A 21,835-nucleotide genomic window follows, 5' to 3' on the forward strand; every position below is an offset into this window, starting at 1 on the left:
ATTCTTTCAGCCGACCCATCGACAGGTGTCATCCGGATCCAGCATCAGGGAACGCCTAGACCGTCAGGTGTCCGACTACATTGGGTTAACGGCCGATGTGGACGCTCTGAGGAGTGATGAACCCCTAGACTACTGGGTGGGCAGGCTTGACCTCTGGCCAGAGCTTGCCCAATTTGCAATCGAACTGTTGGCTTGCCCCTCATCCAGTGTCCTGTCCGAAAGGACGTTCAGCGCAGCAGGGGGGATTGTGACCGATAAGCGTACTCGCCTAGCTCACCACAGTGTTAACTACCTCACATTTCTAAAAATGAATGAGGCATGGATCTCGGAGGAATTCAACACATGTGACCAGTAGACCATGTATATGTCTATAAACTATTTTTTTAATCAAGCACACAGACCTTCTTAATTCATTTGGCTCACTTCCTTGACCCAAAAAAGCACACCGTACTATATGCCCCTACCCTCCTCTTTGAAGAGGTTGAGCGGTGTCATATTTCTACTGGGGCTGCTTATGATATCCCTGTGCTGTGCTGACTTCCTCCTGGGGGTTCTTATTATGAAGGGATCACACTATCCCTGTGCTGTGCTGACTTCCTCCTGGGGGTTCTTATTATGAGGGGATCACACCATCCCTGTGCTGTGCTGACTTCCTCCTGGGGCTGCTTACGGTGCTGCTGTCAGTGCTGTATGTCACGGTGCTGCTGTCAGCGCTGTATGTCACGGTGCTGCTGTCAGCGCTGTATGTCACGGTGCTGCTGTCAGCGCTGTATGTCACGGTGCTGCTGTCAGCGCTGTATGTCACGGTGCTGCTGTCAGCGCTGTATGTCACGGTGCTGCTGTCAGCGCTGTATGTCACGGTGCTGCTGTCAGCGCTGTATGTCACGGTGCTGCTGTCAGCGCTGTATGTCACGGTGCTGCTGTCAGCGCTGTATGTCACGGTGCTGCTGTCAGCGCTGTATGTCACGGTGCTGCTGTCAGTGCTCTGTATTACGGTGCTGCTGTCAGATGCCTCTATCACGGTGCATGTGTCATTCCGGTATGTCACGCTGCTGGTGATCATCTCCTGCACCCTCTTCTTTGCCTACCCTGGTCCCTGACCTTCCCTCTCCTCCATTGCCTTCATTAGCTCCATAGTCCTGAATTGTTAGAACAATTTCCCAAATAAAATAAAAATGCTTGTAGTTATCGATCCCAAATTCACCTCATACATGTATTATGTCATTGTCCAGATGGTGGGACTACGTTTTACCCCCTAATAATTACCACGTGGCCGCAAATTCGACATGAAGGTTTGCAAAGTTCGCCTCCCATTGAAGTCAATGGGGCCCGCGGCGAACGGTCGGTTTCGCGAACGTTTGGGTCCGTTCGCATTTCGCGTTCGCGAAACGTCCCGTCGGAAGTTCGTCCATCACTACTGGTGTTATCTCAGGATTGATGGGGAACAGGATTGGGTGAGACTATATGCAGTCCCCCCGCACCCATATATAGGTGGAAGGGGTCTGCCTGTTGCCACCCCATGACCAATTGAGCACCAGCCGCCAATGCTTGACAATAAAATTAGTGAAACCAGCCAACAGCAGGCTACGAAAAATTCTGCCGCAGGGTTTTCTGTGGTAAACCAACAGACCCAATCTTCACCCTTCACAGTGGGTTCCATTAAACTTTCAGGAGCTGGAGATCCTAGAGGAAACCCACAATCCTGGACCTGCAACAGCACCCTGTTAGTAAAACGTTATGGCCTTACTACCAAAAGTACTGGATCCCAGGGTCCAGCTCTCTAAAAAGAAAAGCAATCACAGGCAAAAACCTTGTTTCTTCGGATATGAGGCGGTGTACCATTCAATTTGGCTAAAAGAGACACTTTGAATGGATCCAGTCAGCATGGCTACCCCCAGCAAGGATTGCTCCAGTGGAGCTCACCACAGCACATCTTTACTCGTGACCAACACCTTAGACACTGGCGAAAAAACGGAGGCACTTCCACCAGTGGGAGGGGTTATATAGGGAGTGCAGTTTTTAATTTAGAGCGTGCCAGTGTCCAACACCTGAAGGTGGCCTATAACCCACATAGTAACTACTACGGCTCTGTGTCCTGTGATGTACGATAAGAAAATGGATCAAAGGAGTGCAGAATTAAGTGCACTCCTGTGACCCACGGGAGAGGTAGGGCCAAAACTGCTTTGGCTCTACTTCCCTTTTCAGAAAGTTGAATGGGTATCCATTTCAAGGGCCATTCATTTTTCATTGGTCATGGTACTAACTAAATCGATGTTTAACTTATTTTTCAAAGTTCAAGCTTCGGTTTTACTAGAAACTGGCTGCTTGGTGACTGTGAACATAAAAGGAAATTTGTTAATTTTATGGAGGATGCCATGTGTTGTATTTTTAAGCAGCGCCTGATTCCATTTTTTATTAGGTTATAGTTCAGAAGTGAATGAAGGAGAATGTAGGTTCTGATCCACAAGGTTTATTGTACTAAAGCCCCTGGATGAAAACTGACTATCAGGTATTTACAATTTGCGGGAAGATAAGATTAGCAGCAGGCTCTGTACTTCCTTAGTAATACTAGGTTTTCTCATAAAACATTGTTTTATATACATTTTTGCTCAGGTACATTTCAAAAAGAAAAGAAAAAAAAAAAAAAAATTATATATATATATATATATATATATATATATATATATATATATATATATATATATTGAAGGAAAAAACAAAACACAGCAAACCACTTGAAAATCCAGCTGCAGATGTGGGAGCGGAGTATATTGTATAAATAAATTGATTTATGGAAAGCGAGACTGCCTGCAAAGGCTCTGATGATGGGACAGGATTCTGCATTTGATTATCAGCCAATCAGGCAGGGCAACTCTGTGGGGCCACTGCATCAGGAGCGAGCAAGCTAGATTGGAGTTCCTCAATAACAAGCCAGCGATGAAAAAAAAAAAAAGACAATTTAAAGATGGAAAACATTAATTTTCTTTGTATATACCCAAGTCGGCTATTTTAAAAAGTGAATGTGAAATACAGAGAGAGCGACTGTCTAGGTGCATTGTGGGTGATGGTTAATATGCAGTTTTCATGTGACTTGGTCAGAAATTGAAAGAACACCACCATAAAGCACTGCTCTTAATGAACATGGCCACTCAACCACTGCCCGTCTTGGTAAATAAAGGTTTCAAAGTGCTTCCCATGCCCATCAATCAAAACTGCCATTTATTTTTATTTTTTATTCTAGTGTAGTATGGGAGAGTTAAAGGAAGAATCTGCTTTATACCAGGCTACTATGGGCAAACCGGCCAAATGACCATTTCTCTTTTTTTCCCACCTAAGTGGTACAGAGGGTATTGATAGAATATGGTGTCTCTAATGAGAACTGGACACATAGCTCCAGTATTGCAATGTCACCATCTCTAGTTGTTTCAGATTCCTTCCACAAACCAAAAATGTTGGTAGTTTAACCACTTCAATACAGGGCACTTAAACACCTTCCTGCCCAGACCAATTTTGAGCTTTCAGCGCTGTCGCACTTTGAATGACAATTGCGCGGTCATGCTACACTGTACCCAAATGAAATTTTTATCATTTTTTCCCCACAAATAGAGCTTTCTTTTGGTGGTATTTGATCACCTCTACGGTTTTTATTTTTTGCGCTACAAATAAAAAAATACCGAAAATTTTGAAAAAAAAAATGTTTTTTTTTGTTTCAGTTTCAAAACTTTGTAAATAAGTACGTTTTCTCCTTCACTGATGGGCACTGATGGGGCTACACTGATAAGGTGGCACTGATGGGCACCAATGTGGCACCAATGAAGTGGCACTGATAGGCGGCACGGATGGGCGGCACGGATGGGCGGCACGGATGGGCGGCACGGATGGGCGACACGGATGGGCGACACGGATGGGCGACACGGATGGGCGACACGGACGGGCGACACGGACGGGCGACACGGACGGGCGACACGGACGGGCGACACGGACGGGCGACACGGACGGGCGACACGGACGGGCGACACGGACGGGCGACACGGACGGGCGACACGGACGGGCGACACGGACGGGCGACACGGACGGGCGACACGGACGGGCACTGATAGCTGGCACGGCTAGGCGGCACAGGTGGGCACGGCTAGGCGGCACAGGTGGGCACGGCTAGGCGGCACAGGTGGGCACGGCTAGGCGGCACAGGTGGGCACGGCTAGGCGGCACAGGTGGGCACGGCTAGGCGGCACAGGTGGGCACGGCTAGGCGGCACAGGTGGGCACGGCTAGGCGGCACAGGTGGGCACGGCTAGGCGGCACAGGTGGGCACTCATAGGCGGCACAGGTGGGCACTCATAGGCGGCACAGGTGGGCACTCATAGGCGGCACAGGTGGGCACTCATAGGCGGCACAGGTGGGCACTCATAGGCGGCACAGGTGGGCACTCATAGGCGGCACAGGTGGGCACTCATAGGCGGCACAGGTGGGCACTCATAGGCGGCACAGGTGGGCACTCATGGCCGGAACAGGTGGGCACTCATAGGCGGCACAGGTGGGCACTCATAGGCGGCACAGGTGGGCACTCATAGGCGGCACAGGTGGGCACTCATAGGCGGCACAGGTGGGCACTCATAGGCGGCACAGGTGGGCACTCAGGCGGCACAGGTGGGCACTCAGGCGGCACAGGTGGGCACTCATAGGCGGCACAGGTGGGCACTCATAGGCGGCACAGGTGGGCACTCATAGGCGGCATCGGTGTTATAGTAATGGATGCCAATCAGTGCCAAACAATAATGCATGCCAATCAGTGATGCCCATTGTGGCCACTGATTGGCATCCATTATGGGCACTGATTGGCACCCATTGTGCTGACTGGCACCCTGGTGGTCTAGGGAGGATTATGGATTTTTATTACCTTTTCCCTGGTGGTCTAGTGGTGTCCCTGGTGGTCCAGTGTGGGCATCCTCGGGGGGGCTGTGCTGATAATCGATCAGCACAGACCCCCCCTGTCAGAGGAGCAGCCGATCGGCTCTCCTCTACTCACGTCTGACAGACCCGAGTGAGGGAAAGCCGATCACCGGCTCTTCCCATTTACACTGTAATCAGCCGTGATTGGACACGGCTGATCACATGGTAAAGAGTCTCCGTCGGAGACTCTTTACCGAGATCGTAGTTGCCGGGTGTCAGACTGACACCCCGCAACATTCTATGCATTAAGATAAAAAACATTCTGTGTGTGGCAGCCTCCCCCAGCACCCCCCTAATTACTTACCTGAGCCCCTTCACTCTCCATCGATGTCCACGATCCCCTCAGACATCCACGACACTCCTTTCTGATTGGCTGAGACAGAGCACCATTAGCTCCCGCAGCTGTCAATCAAATTCAGTCAGCCAATCGAAGGAGAGGGGGGCAGGACCAGGTCAGGGCTCCGTGTCTAAATGGATATAAGGAGCTCTGACTCGGCTTAGGTGACTCCTGTAGCAAGCTGCTGGCTGAGGGGGCACTCAAAGGAGGGAGAGTCTAGGAGCAGAAAAAAGACTCGAGAAGAGGAGGATCAGGGCTGTTCTGTGCAAAACCAACTGCACAGAGGAGGCAAGTATAACATGTCTTATTTAAAAAAATAAAAAAAAGAAGACTTTACAATCACTTTAACTACTGGCCATTTTTACCCCCTTCCTGCCCAGGCCAATTTTTAGCGCTTTTGTAATTTGAATGACTATTGCGCGGTCTTGCAATGCTATACCCAAACAAAATTTTGTATCTTTTTTTGACGCAGAGTTTTCTTTTGGTTGTATTCTTTTTTGATAAATAAATGAAAAAAAGACTGAAAAAATAAAAATAAATAAATAAATATATATATATATTGTAACCAAGTAATCTTTCGCTTTCACTGATGTGCGCTGATGAGGCGGCACTGATGAGGTTGCACTAATATACCACACTGATAGGCATCATAGCTGGGCACTGTTGGTCATCAGGGCACTGATTATCTGTGCATATCTCCCCTGTGAAGAAATTCCGCTGATCGGCTCTCCTCTCCTCGCACGCCGTCAGTGTGAGCAAAGGAATGCCAATAACATGTTTACATGTGATCCGCTGTAATTGGACACAGCTGATCACATGGGTAAAGAGCCTCGTCATCGGCTCTTTACGGAGATCGGTAATGCGCCGTGTCCCAGGGACAGAGCGCACCATCAATTCCCGCACTGGACGGGCAAGTGGGACGAGAGTGGGACAACCTTATATGACGATGTTCCAGAACGAGAGAGCCGCCGCTGCCCGCCCATCATTTGACAATACGGCGGGTGAGAGGTGGTTAAAGGATAAGTTCACCTTTAGTAACATGTTAGGGTGTAACATGTAACTAAATCACCTGCCACCACCCTGATCTTCCAAGCTTCTCCCCACACCCACTGTCACAATTCAGATACAGCGGGGCTGCATGGCGCTTCACCTACACAGTTGCATCATTAGTTCATTGAGTTCTATGAATGAACTACAACTCCCATCAGCCATTCCAGCAGATGGCTTATACTTCTCAATGAACTAGCTGGTGAGCACCTTTATAGTTCATTGATCTTCCTGGGCTTCAGTGACTACCAACCCATAATGGAGATACAGGCAGACAGCTCCACTGAAAAGTTGCCTGAGCTGAGAAAAAAAATAAAAAATGAATGCACTTTTATTATCTGCAAAAAAAAAATGAGCCCCCCCCCCCCCCTTTAAAGCGATCTTATCCTTTAGGTGGCATCTAACTAAAATTGAGCTTGCGTGTTCATGTGGTTAGGACAGGGACATTTAACTGTAAGTGCCTTCAGGGCAGGAACGCACTTAATGTTTCTATTTAGTCTGTACAATGCTATTGCTCTTACGGGAAACAAAATATTAGTGATTTCTTATTCTAACTAGCCCTACAGGACAAAACAGACTGAATGGGGAGTTTACAAAGACTAGTGGAGAACCCACATAGTCATACTGGTTAAAGGAGTTTCCAGTGGGCGCAGTGCTACTAAAACACTGCATGTTGGAAATTTGTCAGACTGTACAAATTATTTCTTAATTCTGTGCTAGATGTCCAGGCACTTGCTTACATAAAAATTCCCTCCAAGTCCCTATCTCTCTCCTGCCACTGTCTACATGCAGATTGTAATTATCTTCTGCTCCCTTGTATCCTCCTATGAATAAACTATATTAAAAATCATAACAAGGAAGCAGATGGAATAGAATGCACTTGTCATTGAAAATCACAATGCTGCACACTTTTTTTTTTTAACACTTGAGGAGGGATATTGTAGTCATCACTCGCTTAGCCACAGTTACCAGTCCGATAAGGAATGGAATTAATTTGCCAGCTTGCAATTTGGATTGGAACTCCCAAGATAAACTTCACAGAATTTAACCCATTGGAGATAATTACTGGAGATTACACAGCTGCACATTTCAAGAAAACTAAGGGGAAAAAAAAATTAAAAAAAAGATCGTTAATCAATATTGAAACAATGCTCTGTCTCTTAGGAGAAACATCTTACTCAATGGTGTTCGGGTCTGAAAGAGGCTCCACGTCATGTGTGGCTAATTTATTCACGTTGCTCACAAAAGAAAAAAGATAAAACAATGGCCTAACAGCTAAATATGTATCTACCAATGCCAAAGAGTAGCATTCCTTGCATTTTCTGTGAAGCAGTGTATTCTGGAGCTGCCAAAACTGCAAAGGCACAGACTGCTCGTCTTAAAGTGGTAGTAAACTCTGCTTTTGAATGTGTACTTACAGGTAAACCTATAATAATGCTTACCAGTAGGTACAGTGCATATCTCAAACTTGCAGAGTTAAGGCATCATTAACATTGGAAGCAGCAGGTGACATCACCGGCACATGTGCACTGGTGTCCCTTCAGAGCTCTGTGCCACGGACATGACTCCCATGCGCATCCGTGGGAGTGATGTCATCGTGGCTCAGCCATTCAAATGGCCGGATCCTGAGAACACGTAAAGGAAGACTGGTGAAGATGGAAGACCCATCAGTGGCCACAGCGCGCAGCTGGAGGGTTTAATTTTAAAGGTACAGTGCATTCGGAAAGTATTCAAAGCGCTTCACTTTTTCCACATTTTGTTATGTTACAGCCTTATTGCAAAATGTATTAAACTCATTATTTTATTTTCCTCAAAATTCTAGAAACATTACCCCACGTAATGACAACGTGAAAGAAGTTTGTTTGAAATCTTTGGAAATTAATATAAAAAATAAATAAAATAAAAAAATCGCATAAAATATATATACACACATATACATATATATATATATATATATATATATATATATATATATATATATATATATATATATATATACATATATACATACATACATACATAGGTAATCACAGTCTTTGCCATGACACTCCAAAATCCTGTTTCATCCTTGTGATCATACTTGAGATGTTTCTACAACTTGATTGAAGTCCACCTGTGGTAAACTCAGTTGATTGGACATGATTTGGAAAGGAACACACCTCTCTACACAAGATCCCACAGTTAACAGTGCATGTCAGAGCACAAACCAAGCCACCAAGTCCAAGGTATTGTCTGTAGACCTCCTAGACAGGATTGTATTGAGGCACAGATCTGGGGAAGGGTACAGAAGCACAGTGGCCTTCCTCATCCGTAAATGGAAGGAGTTTGGAACCTCCATGACTTTTCCTAGAGCGAGCCCCCTGGCCAAACTGAGCGATTAGGGGGAGTGTCTTCATCAGAGAGGCGACCAAGAAAGCGATGGGCACTCTGACAGAGCTCCAGCATTTTCTCTGTGGAGAGAGGAGAACCTTCCAGAAGAACAGCTATCTCAGCAGCACCCCACCAGTCAGAAGTCACTCCTCAGTAAAAGGAATATGACAGCACCCCTGGAGTTTGCCAAAAGGCACCTGAAGGACTCTAAGACCATGAGAAACAGAATTCTCTGGTCTAATAAAACAAAGTGAACTCTTTGGCCTGAAAGACAAACTTCATGTCTGGAGGGAACCAGGCACCGCTCATCACCTGGCCAATACCATCCCTACAGTGAAGCATGGCGGTGGCAGCATCATGCTGTGGGGATGCTTTTCAGGGGCGGGAACTTGGAGACTAGTCAGGAAAGATGAATGCAGCAATGTACAGAGACATTCTTGATGAAGCGCTCTGGACCCGAGACTGGGGCGAAGGTTGGTCTTCCAACAGGACAACGACCCTAAGCACACAGCCAAGATAACAAAGGAGTGGCAATGGGACAACTCTGTAAATGCCCTTGAGTGGCCCAGCTAGATCCCAGACTTGAACCCAACTTAACATCTCTGGAGAGATCTGAAAATGGCTGTGCACCAACGCTCCCCATCCAACCTGATGAAGCTGGAGATGTCCTGCAAAGAAGAATGGGAGAAATTGCCCAAAAATAGGTGTGCCAAGCTTGTAGCATCATACTCAAAAAGACTTGAGGCTGTAATTGGTGCCAAAGGTGCTTCAACAAAGTATTGAGCAAAGGCTGCGATACTTATGTACATGGGATTTTTTTTATATTTTTTAACAATTTGAAAGATTTCAAAACAAACTTCATTCACGTTGCCATTATGGGGTATTGTCTGTAGAATTTTGAGGAAAATAATGAATGCATACATCCATTTTGGAATAAGGCTGTGACATAACAAAATGTTGAAAAAAAGTTAAGCGCTGTGAATACTTTCCGGATGCACTGTATTCTGCCATAATGTGCCAGTATGCAGTGCATACAAGCACATTATGGCTTAAATCACCCAGGGGCCATGTGTTTTTTTTTTGTTTTGTTTACTACCGCTTTAACATTTTGACCGCCAGAAGATATACACCCCTTCATGACCAGGTAATTTTTTGCGTTATTTTAACCGACAATTGAGCGGTTGTGCAACACTGTACCCAAATAACATTTTCTCCCCCCCCATAAATAGAGCTTTCATTTGGTGGTATTTGATTGCCTCTGCGGTTTTTATTTTTTGCGCTAAACACAAAAAAAGTCTGACACTGGGGACCAGCGACATTAATACAGTGATCAATGCTAAAAATATTCACTGTCACTGTACTGAGACTGACTGGGAAGGGGTTAAACATCAGGGGCAAAGGGTCAAATGTGTGCTTTACGGGAACACAGGATCTATGCCTTCCCTACGGACAGAACGGCAACCTGCCTTGTTTATGTGGTACTCTGCCTAATGATCGCAGATTAGCTCCCACTGAGTATAATCAATAATCTGTACCCCAGACCTTTACCTCCTTTTTGGCAGTCCAACTCATCCTTTCTCTGGGTGCCTCCTTAGTAGGTTGCGTGCTATGGAGGCACCCAAATGTGCATACTCCTGATCTGGCCTCACACTGCAGATACACAGCTGTAGGCACTGGAGTGCCTAGGCCATCTCACATACTAGGGAGTGACCTGCTCTATTTCAGGAGGAATTTCAGACAAAGCATACATTTTTCAGGTTACTACTTAGGAACATATTTTTTTTAGTTCAGGTCTAAATTAAAAGAACTATGGCCAAATCTTTTTGGCCATGCTTCTCTTTGTGGCTCAAAGGAATTACTTTTGTCTGCTATGAGCTGACGGGACTGAGCAGCTCCGGGCTTGCAAAGCATCCTGACAATATTGTTGGGATCCACCCCTGCTGCCTGACAGACAGCTGGCTCCACCTTCCAGTGTGTGGCTGAGATCTGGAGACAGCCATTCCCAGCCCAGAGCTCCAGTGAATGCTGAAGTAGCATAGTGCAGACTGAGAACTAAGCAATCAGCAGTCATGCAATTGCTCCGTTTTCAATCTTAGGCCGGGTTTACATATGTGTGAATTTGGATGCGGGTCTCACCGCATCCAATTTGCATGATATGCGAGAGTGCGCCGACTCTCAATGGAGCCGGGTTCACACAGATCCAGTGAGCGGCCACAGTCCGCATTCCCAAAGGGTCCTGTGCATCTTTGGGTCCAGTTCAGGGGCGAATTTAGGCAAAAATTTGCACGTGAACTGGTGAACAGGGACGCACCAGACCCCGTGCTGGGAACTGCAGCCACACACGTGAGCCTGGCCTTATAGCCGATTAAGGACAGATGTTGCAGCATGGAGGTGTGTATGCAGGTTTATGTTTAATGTTAAATCCTATACTACTCCTTTAAGGGGGATACAGAAGGTGGGAGGTAAAATGAAAATGCACAATATTGCAGGTTTTGAAAAATGTTGCTGTCTCTCTGCATTATATAAATACACAATACAGCAGGGGTGGGATGATCTTAACTGTATAAACATTACCAATCATTGGCAAGTAAATCAAATAAAAATACACTCACAAGCATACACACATACACAGTATACACACACTTAGCTGTTTGGTTGAAGTTGCTCTTAAACCAAAAAAAAAATATCTAGCTGAGAGACAGACAGCAATGGCTTGTCTACAACAGGAGAGAGGAGTGAAAAAAGCAATTGTGAAAAGGAGAATTAAAAGGAAAAAAAAACAGCTGGCATGATGAAATCTAGAAAATAGCCCGTGTCAGCAATGTTCCTGATCTGTAGCATTAGTCTGATAAAAGATACAAATGCACAGCTATAAAAAAAAAAAAAAAAAGAATTGAAAAACGCAGGAAGAAAGATTTTTGACAAGAAAGAAAATATGAAAGTGAATGCGAGGCCACCCACTGTGCGGAATCACAGAACAAGACAAACGATTTCACTGGGATTAGAGGGAGGAAGCAGAGTGCAGGTCTGACATCGGAGCACACTACGCTCTTCACATTGTTTATTGCTTTTTGTGCTTCAGCCAGGTATGTGCAGATCATGGGGATTCACAGAAGAAAAAAAACAGCCCCCATTACTCAAGATCCCCAACACACTCACTATCTAAAAACCTCCATGTAAAGAGTGCATTGTAATAATGAAATGTATCTAGACTCTCGCAAGTGTAGTTTTGTTAGCATACATGAATAGTTAGATGAAGGCAAACCAAATACACAAAGCAGTTGGGTAACAAGAACCCTTCAACACGCATCCCAACAGTCTAGATCCTTGGTGGTCGCATGTGACCCTTTGGCACTTTCTGAGCAGCCTGTGGGCCCCCTGCAGACACCAATCTGTATTTACTTGTCCTGTTATAGTAGTGATTTCTAGCAGCCTCATGTGATAAGTTCACAGTCTCTGGCCACCTCTTGTATCACGTCAGCCATCTCTGGCCACCTCTTGTATCACGTCAGCCATCTCTGGCCACCTCTTGTATCACGTCAGCCATCTCTGGCCACCTCTTGTATCACGTCAGCCATCTCTGGCCATCTCTTGTATTACGTCAGCCATCTCTGGCCACCTCTTGTATCACGTCAGCCACCTCTGGCCACCTCTTGTATCACGTCAGCCATCTCTGGCCACCTCTTGTATCACGTCAGCCATCTCTGGCCACCTCTTGTATTACGTCAGCCACCTCTGGCCACCTCTTGTATCACGTCAGCCACCTCTGACCACCTCTTGCATCACGTCAGCCACCTCTGACCACCTCTTGCATCACGTCAGCCACCTCTGACCACCTCTTGTATCACGTCAGCCACCTCTGACCACCTCTTGTATCACGTCAGCCACCTCTGACCACCTCTTGTATCACGTCAGCCACCTCTGACCACCTCTTGTATCACGTCAGCCACCTCTGACCACCTCTTGTATCACGTCAGCAACCTCTGAGCCGCTCTTGTATCACGTCAGCCACCTCTGAGCAGCTCTTGTATCACGTCAGCAACCTCTGAGCCGCTCTTGTATCACGTCAGCAACCTCTGAGCCGCTCTTGTATCACGTCAGCAACCTCTGAGCCGCTCTTGTATCACGTCAGCAACTTCTGAGCCGCTCTTGTATCACGTCAGCAACCTCTGAGCCGCTCTTGTATCACGTCAGCAACCTCTGAGCCGCTCTTGTATCACGTCAGCAACCTCTGAGCCGCTCTTGTATCACGTCAGCAACCTCTGAGCCGCTCTTGTATCACGTCAGCAACCTCTGAGCCGCTCTTGTATCATGTCAGCAACCTCTGAGCCGCTCTTGTATCACGTCAGCAACCTCTGAGCCGCTCTTGTATCACGTCAGCAACCTCTGAGCCGCTCTTGTATCACGTCAGCAACCTCTGAGCTGCTCTTGTATCACGTCAGCAATCTCCGAGCCGATCTTGTATCATGTTAGCAATCTCTGACTACCTCTTATCATGCCTGCAGTCTCTGGCCATCTCTTGTATCAAGTCAGCATCTGACCATATTCTGTATTATTGTCTACAGTCTCTGGGCATCTCCTGTATTATGTCCACATTCTTTGACCATTTTTTGTACCCCGCTCATAGTCTGACTACATCCTGGTGTGTGCCTGCTGCCTGATAATGAATATACACAGAAATTTGTGTGTGGCCCTTTGGGGATGTTGGAGGCTGCATATGAGGCCTCCATATCAAGAAAGTTGACTACTGCTGGTCTAGATCCGCTGCAACCATGAACTTGTTTTATGTGGCAGACCAAATTTAACTACTTTGGACATCATTGGGAAGCGTTATCGAGTCTTCATTTCCTTTCACTAGCTGTTTTGGTGACTAGATAGTAGTGGAAAAGCATGTCACTTCCCAGGTTAGCCAAACTTCACCATTTTCTGATTCACTACACATATTAAGAACAAGTAATGTAAAGTTAGACTTTTTAGACTTAATTTTCCGCATGCTTATTGCAAGATAGCTTCTTTTTAGGTAAGAGTCAGGGTCAGTATTATACACACACAGATTGCACCTGACAGCTTGACTTTACAGAAAGACCTGTCTTATGGAAAAACAATATCTTGTACACAAGGTGCAGCAGAAATGATAACCAATTACCACCATTCCTCATAATGGATGAGGGAGGGAGAAAAGACTAACAAAACCAATGTATTAACTCCGTTCTGAAAAAAAAAAGAAAAAAAAAGACTTTACAACCACTTTAAAGTTGAAGACGTTTCATAGACCCTCAATGCCACTTCATCAGGTCCAATGAGTGTCAGGAAGATACCCCAACATTTATAGGCACATATGTAGCACAGACACCTTAATCCACGGGTAGGCAACCTCGGACATCCACCTGTTTTGAAATTACAAGTCCCGTGAGACACTGCAAGACCCTGACAATCACAGGCATCACTCCTAGAGGCAGAGGCATGATGGGATTTGTAGTTTCACCACAGCTGGAGGGCTGAGGTTGCCTACCCCTGCCTTAATCCAATTATCAGATGTAGATCTTGAGTGTTCAAGAACAAGATGGTTGGTTTCACAACCTTTACATTCCTGACCCTGTCCCTAGACAAGCAACAAATACTCATTGGTCACATTGATGGTTTTTGGATGCTGATTGGACCAACGTTTCTGTGCCACCTGTGTGGATATAAATGCTGGGTTATCTTCCCAGTATTTATTAGAACTGAAGAAGTGGCTTGGAGGAGGTATGAAACATCTTCACATTACAGAACACGTTTAGTTTGATGTGACTACTAACTGTAACATTTACAAACCTATGTTACTTTGCACTAAATGGCAAAGTAAGAGAGTATTTTGAAAGCCCACCCACTGACCTAATATACTCATCTACCACCTTGCACAGGAGTTTGAGGCCAGGAGTCAAACCCTGTGTAAGAATTGTATTGGAAGGTTGGTATTTTGAGACTAGGCTAGTGATGTAGCTGGGGGCTGAGTTGTGGATGACTTTATAAGTTATTGTTAGTATCTTCAATTTAGTTCATTTGGTGATCGAAAGCCAGTGGAGGGACTGGCAGAGAGGGGTAGCAGACGCCAAACTGTTTATAAGGTGGATGAGCCTGGCAACAGGGATAGCCTCTTTCAAAAATAAGCCAATAAGGAGTGAGTCTCAATATCTCAGATTTTCCGTGTCTACACCATGGGTAATTGGACAGTGGTGGACAGGTGTGAGAGATGCATTTGGACATCAAAGTAGCATGACAAGCCGTACCCCATTCCATTCAACAGCACCTGTTCAGATTGGTGCGACTTACAAGTCACAGTGACTTTAAAAAAGTGCCTGCACTACTTTGATGCAACTTTTGATGTGGCTTAGATCCGAGTGAAAAGATGGATCAAAGTCACACCGAATGCCGCACTGGAAATCGTGTGATGTTGGAGATGTGCAAATATGAATGGAGCCTAATGCAGAAAGTTTAGAGTTTAAGGGACACCCTTTATTGCCCAACATAAACCGACCATAACATAAATCAAAATTTGGCTGGGTCAGCAGGGATGGGCTGAATATCAATCCAGGCATGGGCTAGCTGGTTGTACACTAGTCGATTTATTGATCGACCTGTGTACAACCAGCCTGCCAGCAACACTGATCACTGGAGGGCCTCCTGCCAGCAGAATACAATAGCTCAGAGGAAGGGATTCCTTCATCCACATTAAATGTGTGGATGGGGGAACAGTTTTTTTTTTTTTCATTCAATCTGCTGGTGTAAGTTTAAAACAGCCATGGTCACCACTGTACTTAACTTCATAGGTGATGAGCTGTTCAGTGCCCATGCAGCTGGTGCTGCAGTCAGGAAATTCGAAATTCCTTCTCCTCTCTCCCTTTTTTCTGCAGTGCTTCCAGGATGGATTAAATACATTTTGATTGGTCAGCTCCAGCAACAAAAAATGTGATCCCTTCCAAAAGCCACGCACAAAGTGTGAGGAGGACAAGAGCGGGGAAAGTGTAGGGAGTCAGTTCACCTTTGCATTTCACCCTAACAGGTGAACTAACCCTTTCTGGGACCTACCTTAGGGTTCCTGCTCTAGGAATGATAAAATGGAGAGAAAGATGGTTCATTGCAATTGACCCACCTGTCACATGACTCGGAGCTCCCCCCTCCTTCACATATCCTGAGTGCAGGCAATAGCTGTACCCGACACACATGAATTGCAAATCACCAAGTTCAAGATGGCATGATTTTCATGAAAAAGCACAAGAGCTCACCTTTACACTCCCGCCAATCAAATCAGGTGGCTCCTCATCTGTTTCCAAGGCGACGTTGACGGAGGCAAAAGGTCGGCTCGCCATCTGCTGCATCTCCCGGATAAGTTGCTAATAAATATACAAAATAGTGGAAGCAATCATTATACAATGCTGAAACAGAGAGGTGGGTAAACTTTAATACATCAACAACCACCATAGGAGAAAAGGCAGAAAAAAAAAAAAAAATGGCCACCTCCAGATGACTAGGTATGAACTGGATGTCTACAGGATGTGACCAACTCACTAGGAAATTGTGATAAGGTAATGAACTGGTGAGGTGAGAGCACTTAAAGAGCAACTAAACTGTATCTGAGCAGCAAACTGAAAACACAATTTAATTCGTTCTTAACCACTTCATCTCCGGAAGGTTTACACTCTTCATGATCAGGCCATCCGTTTGTGATACGGCACTGCGCTCATTTAACCGACAACTGTGCAGTCGTGCGAAGCTTTATCCAAATAAAATTTATGTTCTTTTTTTCTCAAAAATAGAGCTTTCTTTTAGTGGTATTTGATCACCTCTGCGGGTTTTATTTTTTGCGATATAAACCAAAAAGAGACAGACAGTTGTGAAGAAAACAAAAAAAAAAAAACATACAATATTTACTTTCGGCTATAAAACCTCTCCAATAAAAAAGAAATTTCTTCATCAATTTAGGCCAATATGTATTCTTCTACATAGTTTTTGTAACAAAAATCCCAATAAGCGTATGTGTTATGTCTGCAAACTATGGGATAGATTTTTTGGAATTTTTACTAGTAATGATGGTGATCTGCAACTTATAGCAGGACTGCGATACTGCATCAGACACCTAACTTGATACTTTTTGGGGACCAGTCACAGTAATACAGTGATCAATGCAAACAAATAAATTCATATTATATATATATATAGATATATATATATATATACACACACACATACACACACACACACATACACTATCACTGTACTAATGACACTGGCAGGGAAGGGGTTAACATCAAGTTATCAGGGGAGATCAAAGGGCTAAATATGTTCCTAAGGAGGTGCTTGCTGTGTGGGGGGTTCTTATACTGTGAGAAGGCAGAGATCCATGTTCCTGCTGAGCATAAACACAGGATTGCAGCCTTCCCTTGTCACAGAATGGCGATCTGCCTTGTTTACATAGGCAGATCATTGTTCTGCCTGTCTCCCGAGCGATCTGTGGATGGGTCCCGGCGAACATCGCGCCCGCCGGACCTGCCGATTGGCTCACACTGTTTACAATTACAGGGGGAACGGGCTGCTGGCAGCATGCCCCAGAAGTGCAGAATCACATACAGGTACGTAATTCTGCCGTGAGCAGCCACCCTGCTGCAGTCGGCACCTGGTTAATATTCAAAGTAAACTCCCCATCTATCCATGTCTTCATACTTTATTTTGTTGAGAAACCACTTTAAAACCCCCATGACCAGGTGTGGGCTACTCCTTCGTTATTTCTTCATCAATTAAGCATGTAAAAGCCCTGGAGTTGATTCTATGTGTGGTATTTGCATTTGGAATCTATTGCAGTGAACTAGAGCTGTATGAATAATCGTAAAAGAATCAAAATTCTACCCCCCTCATGATCTTAACAGAGCATTTTCCCGATTCAGTGCAGAGAGTTCTCTGATCACAGCCGACAAAAACAAAACAAAACACAGGCAGCCTGTCAAATTTATCACAACATCGCTAAAGAGAAACATTGTAACACACGAACTGAATTTTGGTCTGAAAAAGCTCTGATGGTTTTCCCGATGGAATTCTGACAGGATTTCGCTCAAGCTGTCTTGCATACACACGGTCACACCAAATTTCGACCGCCATTAAATGCGGCGACGTACAACAGGTATGACGGGACTAGAAAAAGGAAGTTCAACACCCAGTAGACAATAGCTTCCATCCCGTAGTTGAATCTGAGCATGCGTGAGTTTTTGCGCTTCAGAATTACCAATGCATGCTCTCAAATTTTTGCTGCCGGGAATTCGGCCAGCAAAATTCCGATGGAGCATGCACACAGTCGCATTTTCCAATGAAAATCTCTCATCGGTCTTTTGCTGGCCGAAATTCCGATCATGTGTACGTGGGATTAGTCCTTTTAGATCAAATGAATGAACTTCTGTCTGTAAATTAGGTCAGTTTAACCACTTTAAGCCTAACCCTTTGACACTTGTTGCTTACAAGTTAAAACCAGTATTTTTTTTGCCATGAAATTACCCCCAAACATTAAAAAAATTTTTATAGCAGAGACCCTAGAGAACAAAATGGAGTTTGTTGCAATATTTTATGTCACACTATTTGTGCAGCAGTCTTTCAAAGGAGCTATCCATGCAAGTGAAACAGGCTATTTTAAGGCTTCAAAAACAAAACAAATTCATCAGAGAGATAGCAGCAACATTAGGAGTGGCCAAATCAACAGTTTGGTACATTCTGAGGAAAGAACGCACTGGTGAGCTTAGCAAAGTAAAAAGGCCCGGGTGTCCACGGAAGACAACAGTGGTGGATGACCGCAGGATCCTCTCTATGGTAAAGAAAAACCCATTCACAACATCCAGACAAATGAAGGACACTCTCCAGGAGGTGGGTGTGTCATTGTCAAAGTCTACAATCAAGACAAAACTTCAAGAGAGCAAATACAGAGGGTTCATCACAAGGTGCAAACCATTCATAAGCCTGACGACTAGAAAAGCCAGATTAGACTTTGTCAAAAAAACAAAAAAAGCCAGACCGGCTCTGGAAAAGCATTCTTTGCAGGGATGAAACTACAATTAATCTGTAACAGAATTACGGGAGGACAAAAAAGTGTGGAGAAAGCTTGGAACAACTTATGATCCAAAGCACACAACGTCATCTGTGGTCACATGGTGGAGATTACAGTGTGATGGCAAGGACAAGCATGGCTTCCAGTGGCACTGGGTCATTGGTGTTTATTGATGATGTGACAGAAGCAGCCGGATGATTTCTGCAATGTTTAGAGATCTACTATCAGCCCAGATGCAACCAAACGCAGCAAATTTGATTGGACGGCGTTTCGCAGTACAGATGGACAATGATCCAAAACACACTGCGAGAGCAACCCAGGAGCTTTTGAAGGAAAAGAAGTGGAATATTCTGCAATGGCCGAGTCAATCATCTGATCACAACCCAATTGAGAATTTCACTTGCTGAAGGCAAAACTAAAAGGCAGAAAGACCCACAAATGAATAACAACTGAAGACAGCTGCAGTTAGAGCCTGGCAAAGCATCAGAAAGGAGGAAACACAGTCATGTAAATATTAAAAAATCTAATTTTATTCATGATTATACTTTATTGGTCCAATTACATTTGAGCCCCTGAAAATGGAGGGACTCTGTATAAAAATGGCTGCCGTTCCTAAAATGTATAGTTGATATTTATGTTTAACTGTTTGAATTAAAGCTGAAAGTCTGCACTTCAAATTGGCATACAGCGCCAAAGGTATGAAAATTGTGCCCGTGTCCAAATATCTATGGACCTAACTGTACATGGCTGCTCTGTGGAGTACTACATTTCACACTGCTATACTGAAGAAGCAGTAAAATCTCTGCCTTTATAACGTAAGAATGTAAGTACACAGGAGTAAACTTTAGACACAGCACAAAAGAACAGAAAGTTACCAAGAAAGTAAATTTCAGTGAGCATGAAAAAAAAAAAAACCCATCACAAATATAAATAAAAGGAGATAAATTATTCAGCAAGTGCACAATAAGCGAGAAGCGCAATAAATTGTAGAGTAAGTTTAATGCAGGCGCGGCATGGTGTGTATTAAAAGTGAAGAGGTGTAGAGAGCGTGGAGAGACGGGGGAGTCTGACTACACACGTGGGATAATCATTGTGCACTCATAATTATTATGAAGCTAAATCAAATATTTCAGTTGAGGCAAACGGTGATACATCCACAAATTACCAGCATACATTATGTGAAATTAAAAGTTCAACAAAAGAAATACACTGCTGAAATATGAAAAATAATTATATACACTATATGAACTTTAATGGTGTCCCAATCTTGGGCCGTAGGGGGTCAATATTGAGTTGTCTCACCTCTTTGCACCTATAACAGCTTCAACTCTTCTGGGAAGGCTGTCGACAAAGTTTAGGAGTGTGTCTATGGGAATGTTTGACCATTCTCCCAGAAGCATATTCGTGAGGTCAGGCACTGATGTTGGAGGAGAAGGCCTGGCTCGCAGTCTGCTCTCTAATTCATCCCAAAGGGGGTTCTATCAGGTTGAGGTCAGCACTGTGCAGGCCAGTCAAGCTCCTCCCCCACAAACTCGCTCATCCATGTATTTATGGACCTTGCTTTGTGCACTGGTCCAAATCATTTCGTAGAGGGGGGGGGGATTATGGTGTGGGGGGACGTTTTTCAGGGGTTGGGCTTGGCCCCTTAGTTCCAGTGAAAGGAACTCTTAAGGCGTCAGCATACCAAGACATTTTGGACAATTTCAAGCTCCCAACTTTGTGAGAACAGTTTGGGGATGGCCCCTTCCTGGTCCAACATGACTGCACACCAGTGCACAAAGCAAGGTCCATAAAGACATGGATGAGCGAGTTTGAGGTGGAGAAACTTAACTGGCCTGCACACAGTCCTGACCTCAACAACTTTGGGATGAATTAGAGCGGAGACTGCGAGCCATGCCTTCTCGTCCACATCAGTGCCTGACCTCACACATGAGCTTCTGGAAGAATGGTCAAACATTACCATAGACAAACTCCTAAACCTTGTGGGCAGCCTTCCCAGAAGAGCTGAAGCTGTTATAACTACAAAGGGTGGGCCAACTCAATACTGAACCCTACAGACTAAGACTGGGAAGCCAAGTCTAGCACTATGCCTATAAACTTTAATTCGGGACAAAATAAATCAAAACCACTTTAGGGGGAACGAAGGTCCTGTGAATGGTACATGTGCTGTGCTTTTATTGGACTGATTATGAAAAAAAAAAAAAGTAGATAAAAACGAGGACTAGAAAGAGCATCAATCTAAGTAATAGTCAGGGAAGAAATGATGAAAAGCAGCTAAGAAAATAGAGGGCAGTCTGTGCCTGTGATTGCAGGCTGTTTGTGCAGTAATTGTCTAATGAGGGAGAACACACTGTCCTCAGCACTGGTCACCATCACCCTGATGCTGGGGAAAACAGCACAGCAATTCCACTTAATGCCTGCTCTCTGCCGGGACCTGGCTCCGTACAGCACTTCTTTTTTGGACGTTAGATGCCGGGTCAAAAACACAAAGCTGATTTTCAACCTTAAAGCTGATCCTTACAAAAGACAAAAAAATTAAAGTGGTTGTAAACTTTGATTTTTTTTATATATAAAAATAAACATGCCTATATTTACCTATTCTGGACAATGGTTTTGCACAGAGCAGCCCTGACCCTCTTCTTCTCGGGGTCCCTGCCAGCACTCCAAGCCCCCTCTATTCTTTATCGGATGCCCCCACGGAAAGCTGCATTACCTGGGGGCACTCGAGTCCCGCTGCTGCGTCCATTGACAAAGACAGCGGGACTTGGCCCTGCGTCACAGGATTCGATTGACAGCAGCGGGAGCAAATATCAATCTGTCCAATGAGGAGAGTGACTTCAGCTGGAGCCACTGCACTCGTGCACATTGCTGGATCGGATTGGGCTCAAGCAGGAAAAGGGGCGGGGGGGGGGGGGAATCAGGGGGGAGCTGAAGCATAGGTTTTTCACGTAAAAGTGATTGTAAAGGCACAAGGGTTTTTCACCTTCATGCATGTGCAGCAGAAATACTTACTTGAGGCCCCTCTTGATCCAGCGATGTCCACAAGAGCCTTGCCTCTCCGCA

At 45.0% G+C, this 21,835-nt stretch overlaps 1 protein-coding gene across 1 annotated transcript in view; it reads right to left on the minus strand.

Moving 5' to 3' along the window:
* The window catches only part of ATRN (attractin), a gene marked incomplete in the record, with an annotated part of 385,746 nt that overhangs the window by 21,197 nt on the left and 342,714 nt on the right, over positions 1 to 21,835 (minus strand). The window contains 1 exon segment of the mRNA XM_077478033.1: positions 15,972 to 16,079. Coding sequence (XP_077334159.1) covers positions 15,972 to 16,079 — 108 coding nt within the window.

The sequence above is a fragment of the Lithobates pipiens genome, unplaced genomic scaffold (assembly GCF_037356315.1).
Source record: "Lithobates pipiens isolate NorthernLeopardFrog02 unplaced genomic scaffold, aLitPip1_a1.2 Scaffold_13, whole genome shotgun sequence".
NCBI classification, from domain to species: Eukaryota; Metazoa; Chordata; class Amphibia; order Anura; family Ranidae; genus Lithobates; species Lithobates pipiens.